Here is a 12,175-nt window from a genome sequence, read left to right as displayed (position 1 = left end):
AATAGAAAGTTCAAAAGAACAGCATTTATTTGTAAAATTATAAATGTCTTTACTGTCACTTTAATGTGTCCTTGCTGAATAAAGGTATTCATTTCTTTAACAAAAATCTTACTAACCCCATGCTTTTGAACAGTTGTGTATATAATAATAATAATAATAAATGGATATTTGTGTTTTAATATTATGGCAAAGCACATTATTATGATCCACACAGAACACTAATAGCAGTGGTGGGTAGATCATAAAGAACTTTGTGGAGTCCCATATACTTTTTAAAAGAGCCAGAGAGAGTTGAGAGCAAGAAACTGTTTGCTGGCAAATACTTGTGTTACATTGTGCTACAAAGTCAGACCACATAATTTAAAGTTGTAACAGAGTGATTGAATGACTAAGATCAGAGAAACTGTTGATAAAAGGGCTAAATTGCTCTAATTCCAAGATAAAACAACCAGACGGAGTTGTTCATACTTTTGAAGTATCTGTCTGAGCTCCCCCTTAGCACCGGTTTGCAGAGCCTGGCAATCAAGACTAATCTAAAGATTAAAGAAATCTTTAAACTAACTTCTCACAGTCATTGAAAGCGTTTAGAAACTTAGACAACAGAAAGCAAGTCTTAATCTTCTTAGCATGTCACAAAAGGTGTTTTTAACTCAATTTTGAAGCGTGTGGGGAAAGTTACTTTTACTTTTCCCTTCTTAACTTGACCAAATGTGGATTAGTGATTTTTTTAGTCACCTAATATTGTGTGTGAATTGAATATGTGGTTCTGTTCAGTTAGGGATATATGCATACATTTGTCAAAACTGTCACTGTAGTGTTGACATTACCTGTTTTTTTTACATGCAGAATGAGATTGAGCTGCTGAAGGCCGAGAACGACAGACTGAAGTCCAGCGGCAGCACCACACCTGCTGCCACACCTGCTAAAACGGCCCGTCCCCCTTCAGAAACCTCCAGCACATCCTCCTCATCCTCACGGCAATCTCTGGGGCTGTCGCTGAACAACCTCAACATCACAGACACCATTATGTCAGGTTAGTCTTTGTTATTTGGGTCTAACAATGTCTATGTGAAGTATGCAACATCAAAATGTGGCTCTGGCCTTGTTTTGGAGGATTCTGTAAAGCCCTTGGATGTTCTGCAGATGTTATTATGTAATGGAAGCAGCTAGAATTCCAGAATGATGGCACTTTTAAATAACAGCAATTACATAAGCTTTTTTCCCCCCTGTACTTATCCTGGTCAAATATAACAGTATATACATTATGCAACATGGACATTTACAGTATAAAAGCTAATACCTCATATTATGCAACAAAAGTTCAGTATAACAGTTTTCAGATAGATAAATGGATAGAAATCTTAGTGGTAGATGATAAAATCATTGACAAAATTCCATAGGTTTACATTAATGGGGCCCTATCTATGAATCAAAATATCATAGAGACTTGGGATTGGACTCTTTGAATATGGACCAATAAGCAACCATCTATCAACCTTTAAAATCACCCTATAGCCATACAGCAATGCTCTAAAAACTCTCAGAACACCTTACAAATCACAGAGCAATGGCCTTGCAACCATCTGCAGCTAGCATCATGGCAGTGACATTTTACATGGGCAAGTACTCATATTTAAAAAATAATTTATTTTTTTTTAATCTGGTGTAAAGGCCAGATTAGCCTTTATTATTATAAATGAGCCATAAAAATGGCTGTTTTTAATTCAGTTCAATTTAAATTTATTTGTAAAGCGCTTTTCACGATACAAATCATTGCAAAGCAGCTTTACAGAACATTTTAAGTTTCTACATTATATTTAGGAGTAGGTTATTAGTGGTGACTATGGCAAAAATGTAAAGTAAAAACCATGTAGTTAGTTCCAAATTACATGTGATCAAACAGACGGTGAACACTATTAACTGCAACGATTATATGTTGCGATTAAACTTTGCGATTGCGATTAAACGTTGCGATTAAGCAAAATTTGGTAGTTTTATATGTTGTTCCAGGGTTAACATCATCTGAGGTCTTCTGGGGGGTTGGCATCATCTCTGCTGAGGTGTTCGGTCATCTCAGATCTTTATAAGGGTTGGATCCAGACCGAAGCTTGTGTAATTCCTAGTTGCCTGTGGGTGCAAATCTAGTAGCAGAAACAGAGAAGCAAATAGAGACTAAATTAGCATAGCTGCTGTTCCAACCAAGCAAAGTTTATGACTCAATGTTTTAGTGATACATGATAGCAACAGTGCTACATTAGTGTTTCCTTGTGAGACTTGATTCTATTTGGCATATAAGGTCACCATTAAAAGCATTGCAAGCAAACTTGATACATATAATCTTCTCGTCATAACTGTCCATGTAGATATTTTTCGAACTGATGATTTCGTTTTCCACCAGTGTGCTCGGGCTCATGGACCGCAGTGTAGATTTGCATATGGCTGTATTATTGATGATTCTACTGTGGCGCTGATGAAAACTCTGGCATGGGGAAGACCATTTCGCAGCTGTGCAGGAAAAGAATGAACGCAGCGAAGAGTGAAATGGCCTCTTTTCTGTAAGCGAGGATTTGAACGCCGGGCCTGTGGCCACGTCTCGGGACAGGTTGGCGGAGACTCGTCTGCGCTCCGGCTAATTAAAAGTAGTGACTTCTGTGTTCTCTCAGGACTTTGGGCTGCTTAATTGATGGAGAGATGTGTGGAGGAGCACTAGAGCGTGGGCAGACGTGCGGTGGAAGGACGTTATCACCCCTCTGCAGAACAGCGTGCCAGACAAATACATTTCACCGAGCTCTTCGTACAAGGCCCATCAAAGCCGCACTCCTCCACTAACAGCCTTCTTGCTGTATTCAAAGCCCGTTTTAAAACCAAACAGCTCAGCCCCACAGACAGCAAAGCTTAAATCAGTCGGCGTTTAACTACAGTCAAAGCTGAACACTAGTGCCTTCGCTTGCCGAATTTGTCAGCACAGGAAAAGTTCTTCTCCCCCACAGTTAATGACTCATTAAGTCTTTTACGTTGTTCAGGCTTTGATATTTTTGTCACAAAGTAAGTTTGAAGTTTGCGTTTGTGTGCACAGATATTCTGCTGGATGATGGCTACGAGGGCAATCTACGCAAAGAGGGCAGAAGTGTCCGTATAGTGGTCACCATCAACAGCGACTCCAACAAAACCAAGGTCTAGAGTGACTTAAACTAGTCTGTTTTAATTACAGTAGCTATTTTGACATATAAACAATACCTTATAAGCATCATTTTATATCCTCTCATCGTTTTAGGCTATGCAGAAGAAGGAGTATCTGATTGGCTCCATTGGCGTCAGCGGCAAGACTAAGTGGGATGTTTTGGACGGTGTAATACGACGCTTGTTTAAGGTGCCAGTTTAGCCTCCTGCTAAATTAGAGGTATATTTCAGGTGCCATATTTCAAATCTAACAGATTTATTTGCTTGGATTTAGGAGTATGTGTTCCGCGTGGATCCATTGACCAGTTTGGGCCTGAATTCGGATAGTATAGTGTGCTACAGGATGGGGGATGTGGTCCGATCTAATGCTTCTGAGGTTCCTGAACTCTTGCCGTGTGGATATCTGGTGGGCGACAACAACGTCATCACAGTCAGTCTCAAAGGTGAGGAACCTAGGAAGGTTCTTGTAGGGTCCATAAAAGAGGCCAAATGTGCTGCAAAGATTTGAAGCAAATGTCTTTTTGTTTATGTAGGTGTGAAGGAGGGTAGCATTGATGACCTGGTGTTTGACACACTGATTCCTAAACCCATCATTCAACGCTACTTAAACCTGCTGATGGAGCACCGTAGAATTATCCTGTCTGGTCCCAGTGGAACCGGTAAATCTTACCTAGCCACTAAACTAGCTTACTGCATCATCTCCAAGACTGGTCAAGAGGTGACCGACACTAACCTGGCTAGCTTCAATGTGGACCAGAAATCCAGCAAGGTACATATTTCCAGTCCGAGAAGGGCTCTAAATAAATCATTGTAATGTGCGCTGCTAGTTGAAATGAATGGAATTGCAAAAATAAGTGTTTTAATGAAGGTTTTCCATACATTTCCCCCATCTGCTACTGGTTGAACCACCTCAAACTCACGCCATCCATCAATGTTGCTGATATAATAATTATATAATAGTATTTAAGTAGGTTATCTGCAGATTGTAACACTTAATGTGCTTTTGCTTTGCTTTAAGCAGGATCTTCGGCAGTACCTTTCAAGTCTGGCTGAGCAGTGCAACACAGAGGAGTGTGAGATCGAGCTGCCCTCCGTAGTTATTCTGGATAACCTCCATCATATTGGCTCCCTTAGTGACATCTTTAATGGATTCCTCAACTGCAAATATCACAAATGGTGAATATTCCTGTTATTATACAAATTTTAGAACTTTTTTTTTTATATACAGTATTTATTTAGCTGTGTATATACGCTACCATTCAAAAGTCTGTGGTCAATAAGATTTTACATTGACATTTTTTACATGTTTTTCAAAAAGACATTTATAATGTTTCAAAAGATTTCTATTGCAAATAAATGCTGTTCTTTTGAACATTCTGTTCATCAAAGAATCCCCCAAAAAATTATCATGGTTCCCACAAACATATTAAGCAGTACAACTGTTTTCAACATTGATAATTATATGAAATGTTTCTTGAGCACCAAATCAACATATTCATGACACTAAAGACACTAAAAATTCAGCTTATACATCATATGAATACATTTTAAAATTTCACAACATTACAGTATTTTTGATCAAATACGCACAGTCTTGTTAAACGCAGACTCCATTTTGGTTACTACCTAATAATAGTAAAATGGACATACATTTTTCCACACAATTTAAAATTAAAAGATTATGTTAATTCATGTATTTGAATTAACCATCATGTATTTAAGCTTTATTTACCAGTCAGCATCTAATACTGGACCGCAGTATGACACCCATTATTGTGGATTTTCCTTGTCTATCAAACTGATCAAATATAAATGAATTACATCTAATAATGTGCAACTGTCCCTTTCACAGCCCGTATGTCATAGGAACTATGAACCAGGGTGTGTCCTCATCTCCAAACCTGGAGCTGCATCACAACTTCAGGTATGGTGCTCAGATATGATCTGATGATTGTTATTACAGCCTCTTGACACATGGGGGCCATAAGTGATCATATTTTACATTTGTCACTTACACATATACATACACGAACAGTACAAAAAACACATACACACACTGATCTTTCCAGTCATGTTCTCAGTGTAATATCAGACCTTCTTTCCCTCAGGTGGGTGCTGTGTGCCAATCACACTGAGCCAGTGAAGGGCTTCCTGGGCCGATTCCTGAGAAGAAAGCTGATTGAAACTGAGATTGATAAAAACATGCGCAGTAACGACCTCATCAAAATCATCGACTGGATTCCTAAAACCTGGCAACACCTCAATTCCTTCTTAGAGGCTCACAGCTCCTCAGACGTCACTATCGGTAATATACACAATGCATAAGCCGCGTTTGATCTGGTTATTCACAGAACAGAGGTGAGATATTTCATCTGTCACTCCCAGGTCCTCGTCTGTTTCTGTCCTGTCCGATGGATGCGGACGGCTCACGTGTGTGGTTTACTGACCTTTGGAACTATTCTCTGGTGCCATATCTACTGGAAGCAGTACGAGAAGGACTGCAGGTACACATGCAGCCACAACACTCATGTATTGGGGTTTTTTCTGACAGTTTGTAGCTAAAACTTTTTGTTATCTGCTTGGCTCATTGCTCCAGCTGTATGGTAAGAGGGCGGCATGGGAGGACCCGTCCAAATGGGTGATTGACACATACCCCTGGAGCTCCGCCTCCCTGCAGCATGAAGGCCAGTCACTGCTGCAGCTGCGGCCGGAGGACGTGGGCTATGATGGCTACAGCTCCTCTAAAGACGGAGCCGCCTCCAAACAAGTGTCTCAGAGCGACACAGAGGGAGACCCACTGGTAAAGATAGCTTCATAAAACATAGTTAATTTAGATAATACACTACTGGTCAAAAGTTTGGGGTTGAATTAAAAATATAGCAATATTGTGGAATATTATTAATTTAAAATTTCTTTTTTAGTGTATTTTAAAATGTAGTTTATTCTTGTGATAGCAAAGCTGAATTTTCAGCATCATTACTCTTTCTTAAGAAATCATTCTGATATGCTTATTTGCTGCTTAAGAACCATTCATTATTATTATTATGATCAGTGTTGAAAACAGTTGTGCTGCCTGAAACTGTTTTTTAGGATGATTAGGAAGTTCAAAAGAACAGCATTTATTAGAAATACATATTTTGTAATATTATAAATGTCCTTACTGTAACGTTTGATCAGTTTAATGTGTCCTTGTTGAATAAAATCATAGATTTCTTAAAAACGTATTCAAAAAAACGTATTCATCCCAAACTTTTAACGGTACTGTATACTGTATGTCAGTGGTTCCCAACCCTGGTCCTGGAGGCACCCCAACACTGCACGTTTTGCATGTCTCTTTAATCAAACACACCTGATTCAGGTCATCAGCTCAGTAGTAAAGACTCCAAGGGTGCTTCTCAAACGGAAGGCTGCATCCTACCGAGGCTGCGTCCTTCCTAGCTCAGTCCTTCAGAGGCTTGTAGGCTAGAGTCCTCCTCGGCATTAAACGCTAGAATGAGACAGTCTAGTAAGTGCGCGTGGCTACGTCACATATGTTCCCGCCCTCACCGCCAAGGCACGAAAATACTAATAAAACTTTGTTTTGGAAAAATACTTTGTATTACAAATCATTCTATTATTTGGCTTTCTATTAATTCAATACAATGAATCACAGCCGTCTAGTCTCCCAGTGGCGTACATTATTGGCAGTTTAGCGTTTAGTGAGTAATTTACACCAAAATGAAAACTAACATCTATGCTTTCATGTCCGAAAACATTATTTGGTCCCACTTTATATTAAGTGGCCTTAACTACTATGTACTTACATCAAAACATAAGTACAATGTACTTATTGTGTTCATATTGTATTTTGTCTTACATTGCATAATAAATTCAGACAAGCTCAGTACTGACTCGTTTTTCGTCAGTTTATTTTCATGAAATGGAATGGGTACAAAGGATTGTGGGTGATTGAAGGTAGCAAAGGATACATCCCATGCATCCTTCAAATTCAGCTGAATGAAGGATGCGAAACGAAGGCTGCCTTCCAAGGATCCTTGCGATTGAGATGGCCTTCAGCGACGTTTGATGACGTGGCAGCCGAGATATGCAGCCTTCGTAGGATGCAGCCTTCCGTTTGAGAAACACCCCGAGACAGGGGTGTCAAACTCAATTCCTGGAGGGCCGGAGCCCTACAGAGTTTAGATGCAACCCTAATTAAACACACCTGATCCAACTAGTCAAGTCCTTCAGGCTTATTTGAAAACTACATGGTTTGTGTTGGAGCAGGGTTGGAACTAAACTCTGCAGGGCTCCGGGCCTCCAGGAATTGAGTTTGACACCCCTGCTCCAAAACCTGAAATTGGTGTGTTAGAGAAAGGCGACATGCAAAATGTGCAGTGTTGGGGTGCCTCCAGGACCAGGGTTGGGAACCACTGCTGTATGTTATAAGATACTAAGAGATACAGTGCTAAATTTTGTCTTGCTAAATAAACAGCTCTTTTTCTATGTAGACTAGAAACTGCCCAAGAGCGGCAAGGTGAAACATGGGCAATATTTCAGAGAATAAGATCATATTTCATAGAAACCATGAAGTCTACAGCGTTATCTAGATCAAATTCTCACATACAGTATTTTTCTAAAATGTCCATGGATAATAAAGACCAGGGGCTCAGATAACCTGTCTGTCAGTGATAAGCGCACGTGTGTGCGTGTGTGTGTGTGTGTGTGTGTGTGAGAGAGCCAGAGAGAGAGAGAGAGTTGAGCCCTCTCCTACCCTCCTGTGGACATCACTGTACACTCTTAAAAATAAAGGTGCTTCACGATGCCATAGAAGAACCTTTTTGTCTAAATGGTTCTATAAAGAACTTTTAACATCTGAAGAACCTTTCTGTTTCACAAAAGGTTCTTTGTGATGAAAGAAGGTTCTTCAGATTATAAAAAGGTAAGCAAGAGATGGTTCTTTAAAGAACCTTTGACTGAATGGTTCTTTGTGGAACCAAAAATGGTTCTTCTATAGCATCGCTTGAAGAACCTTTTGAAGCACCTTTATTTTTAAGAGTGTACTATAAGATTCTGAATATGAACGCTATGATATTAATGTCCTCTAGTTGGCACCACTTAGATATTCAGCACAAGCAGTGGGACTTATTCATGAATCTTGACACATGGGCAGAACAAATGTCTTTGTAAATCATAACTTGTTGATCATGTAACTTGTTGCATTCAGTAAAATTGCACAGTTTACGTGAGAATGGACCTGTACACAGAAATTTGTGCTGATATTTTTTCACGAATAAGGCCCAATGTCATAAAAACTATTCTCAACACATTTTTATGTTGTATAAATATTTATTAGTGTTAATTATTAATCATTGGAATAATATGATAATAATAACTTTGGCTTCCTGAGGTCAATGGCACACTTTGCGAAAAGGCTTTTAAACAAACATTATTGTGCCGTCTCATCTTGCTGTCTCCTCTCATTTCTTTTTTTCTGAGAACAGACGTTCAGAGATTATAAGGTGACAGAACTGCTGTTGTTTGTTTAAATATCAGTGATTAGTTTGATCTAATTGAGTCTGATAGCGCTTTTGTTTATAGATTAAAGGATTTTAATATTGTAAAGTTTCTCTCTATTGTCTCTGTGTGAATATTGAGGTACAAGCATTTCGTCTGTCTGTGTTTGATCCAGTGTTTGTCTTTTTGTTACACTTTATATTTACATTCCAGATGTGTTAAACTAGTGTTTAAATAGCCATTGATGTGAATTTGTGAATGAGTTTTTGTAAACACCATCAGTTTCGAGCTTTGTGGCTGTGTTTTTGAACATCACTAGCGTGGTTGTTCATGTGTTGTACAACTGAAGCAGTGTGTTGTTTGTTTAGCACAGAGTATCATTGGGGAATGTTACATTTCAAAGTAACTTGTTACACTGCATGTGCCCTAATCAAAAGGACTTTTAAAAAAACATTTAATGTTACTTTTTGTGGAACATGTGGAAGGTGTGGTCACATTTATCATTATTTGGCAAATGTTAGCAGGCAAAATTCATTTCAAAAGTCATTTCATTTCATCAATACGAATATATGCAAGTGTAAATTTTGCATTAGGGAAAAAAATCCCACACAGATTTCACAACAGGTTCAAGTTGGTTACATAAATTCACAACGTTGACCAACAGAAAGCTGCTTGGTTTGAAAGTGACTTCTGTGTCAGCTTTGCTTCATACATTGCTACACTATTAAAGGGATAGTTCACCCAAAACTGAAAATTCTGTCATTAATTACCCTCATGTCGTTCCAAACACGTAAGACCTTAGCTCATCTTCGGAAAAACAAATTAAGATATTTTTGATGAATTCCGAGAGCTCTCTGACCCTCCCATAGACAGCAAGGATCCTAACACGGTCAAGGTCCAGAAATGTAGCAAGGAGATCGTTAAAATAATCCATGTGACTTCAGTAGATCAACCGTAATTTTACAAAGCTACGAAAATACTTTTTGTGCGCAAAGAAAACAAAAATAACGACTTTATTCAACAATTCCTCTCATCCGCGTCACCCAATAGCGCCATTTTGGAGAGTATCACATACCTAAACAACGTATGCAGCGTATGTACGCAGATACGTTGTTTACACTTTGATCTGAACATAAACAACGTATCCACGTATGGTGCTGCTGACACAGAACAGCATACGCTGTTTACATATGTGATACTCTCCAAAATGGCGCTATAGGGTGAATAAAGTCATTATTTTTGTTTTCTATGCGCACAAAAAGTTTTCTCGTAGCTTTGTAAACTTACGGTTGAACCTGTCACAAAAATTATTTTAATGATCTCCTTGCTACAGTATGTTTCTGAGCCTTCATCGTGTTAGGATCCTTGCTGTCTATGGGAGGGTCAGAGAGCTCTCGGAATTCATCAAAAATATCTTAAATTGTGTTCCGAAGATTAACGAAGGTCTTACGGGTTTGGATTTTCATTTTTGGGTGAACTATCCCTTTAACAATAGACAATTGACCTTTTTTGCCTGTGAAATTCAGCTGAAAATGTGCTAATGTGACTGCATCTGAACATTCTGGCTTTTCGTGTTTCTGTTTTCTTCCAGTCTATGTTTTTTTTCCCAGAACAATAGAACAAGTCTTGGCTATTCATTTTTTTTTTTTAAATAGTTTGCAACATTGTTTAATTGCATTGTTTACAATGATAAATTAAAACAAATTACTTTTTTAATTCTATTTGTAAGTAAATAAATAGAGAGGTATAATACTTACTGGAATTTAAATTTAATGCATTACATACTTCTTACTCTTGAAAAGTACCTTAATTACATTGTAACATGTAACCCTGACTGTAACATCTTCCACATATATTTTTCCTTCTCCGTCCATTAGATGAATATGCTAATGAGGCTACAGGAAGCTGCTAACTACTCCAGCGCCCAGAGCTGTGACAGCGACAGCGCCAGTCACCACGACGACCTGCTGGACTCCTCATTGGAGTCTGCCCTCTAGGCCCTGCCCCATTAGAAGAAGTAGCCTTCTGATTGGTTTAAAAACAGAGCAAAGGGCCCACAGGACTTGTGCTTATGAAACAGGCTTATGAAACGCCTGATGCCTCCGGTGGTAAAAGGATGCAGAGTCCAGGATACGGCGAATGAAAAGGTGCTGGTGGCACACACGACACTGGCGAAAAGTGTGTGTGCCCACATAATAAAAAAAAAAACAACTGAAATTTGAATTTGTTGGAGGTGATCCGTTAGTTAAACATGTTTACAGAGGCAAGTGTTTATTTTAAATTCACTGAGGTGCAAAAACCTAAAGGGCAACATTCTGAATTCTGACCTCAGTCGATAAACTGGTGCTGCCGTGGTGCCAAAACCAACACGCGGTTTACACTCATCTCGCCAGCACCATTCATGAAACGCCTCTAGCCAACAAGCACAAACGTGCAACGTGTCATTACCGCTACTGTGAAATCATACGCAAATTCGCAAATCTCGTTTCACTGCCAAGCGTATAGTGACCTACAGCACCCCTGCACCACACCGTTCCTTGCAGTAGTCTTTCGTTCGACCCCACGGCCGTTTGCGTAGTTCTTTCTCCTCTCCGCAGGTACGAGGCAACCGCTTGTAGGAGAGTGTACCAGCTTTGTGAAAAAGACCAGAAAATGGTGCTTTCTTGCTGCCTTAAGTGTGCTGAGCTCTGAAGACATTTTAATGTGGTGCCACTGTCCTTTTTCGCAGAAATGATGGCGTAGGACAGAACCGATCAGACATTTTCTTAAATATGCCATGTCCACATATTTTATTTTTGTTACAATTAGTGTAAAACACGGCATTGTAAAGGTCCAAATGTATAAAAGTAAAAAAGATCTTTATGTAATCCCAGTTGAGCTGGGATCACTTGAATCGAGAGCACAAATCCGACGCGTCGCTTCGCTAGCATGCTGTTTTTACTTTGCTATATGTGTGTACTTGCACGTGGAAAAGTTTTTCACTCCCGTGCACCAGTGTTTGTGTAGTCGAAGTTCATTCATCCTTTCTTTTGTTTGCTACATGGGTTTTGCACAGTTGAAAAGGTGATTGTAAATATCTAAGTCTTGCACAGCCTCTTAAAGATGCACTCTGCCCGGTCGGTATTGCGTTTCTGCTCTTCTAGTCTAGCATTACGCTCTTGTGATTTACAGAGAAAAAAAAAAAAAGCAAACCAGCAACCTGTCCAAACCGTATATGTCTTGTAATGACTGGTTATTATACAGAGCTCTAAACTGTACAGTGAGAGGTGAAGTGTTTTTCAATTTCAGAAAACTTTAGTGTCAGTTTACTGTTCAAGGGCGTAAAATCATTCAAAGCGATTCACTGTTTTATCTTCGCAATGCATCAGAGCCCGACCATATCTAACTCGCATAACACTGTTACACTTCCTGTCCTGCAGCTTTCAGAGACACTGGTCCCTTTGGACGTAAACCTCACTTAAAGACCCCATGAATGTTTTATTGTAGAACCCGACTGCCG

The 12,175-nt window shown here is 39.3% G+C and overlaps 1 protein-coding gene across 3 annotated transcripts in view; it reads left to right on the top strand.

Moving 5' to 3' along the window:
• LOC107755908 (neuron navigator 3) overlaps positions 1-11,848 on the top strand; it is a 165,953-nt gene extending 154,105 nt beyond the window's left edge. For all 3 annotated transcript variants that reach the window (XM_016572867.1, XM_016572866.1, XM_016572868.1), the window contains 11 exons: positions 847-1,033; positions 3,077-3,174; positions 3,275-3,370; positions 3,455-3,623; positions 3,714-3,949; positions 4,202-4,356; positions 5,033-5,104; positions 5,289-5,485; positions 5,566-5,684; positions 5,777-5,980; positions 10,554-11,848. In XM_016572867.1, the coding sequence (XP_016428353.1) occupies positions 847-1,033; positions 3,077-3,174; positions 3,275-3,370; positions 3,455-3,623; positions 3,714-3,949; positions 4,202-4,356; positions 5,033-5,104; positions 5,289-5,485; positions 5,566-5,684; positions 5,777-5,980; positions 10,554-10,673 (1,653 nt within the window). In that variant the 3' untranslated portion in view covers positions 10,674-11,848. The remainder of the gene's footprint in view (positions 1-846; positions 1,034-3,076; positions 3,175-3,274; positions 3,371-3,454; positions 3,624-3,713; positions 3,950-4,201; positions 4,357-5,032; positions 5,105-5,288; positions 5,486-5,565; positions 5,685-5,776; positions 5,981-10,553) is intronic.
• Positions 11,849-12,175: the final 327 nt, after the last annotated feature.

The sequence above is a fragment of the Sinocyclocheilus rhinocerous genome, unplaced genomic scaffold (genome assembly GCF_001515625.1).
Source record: "Sinocyclocheilus rhinocerous isolate Xijiao unplaced genomic scaffold, SAMN03320098_v1.1 scaffold412, whole genome shotgun sequence".
NCBI classification, from domain to species: Eukaryota; Metazoa; Chordata; class Actinopteri; order Cypriniformes; family Cyprinidae; genus Sinocyclocheilus; species Sinocyclocheilus rhinocerous.
Note: the sequence above shows the minus strand (reverse complement) of the source record. Positions and strands in the feature narration are given on the sequence as shown.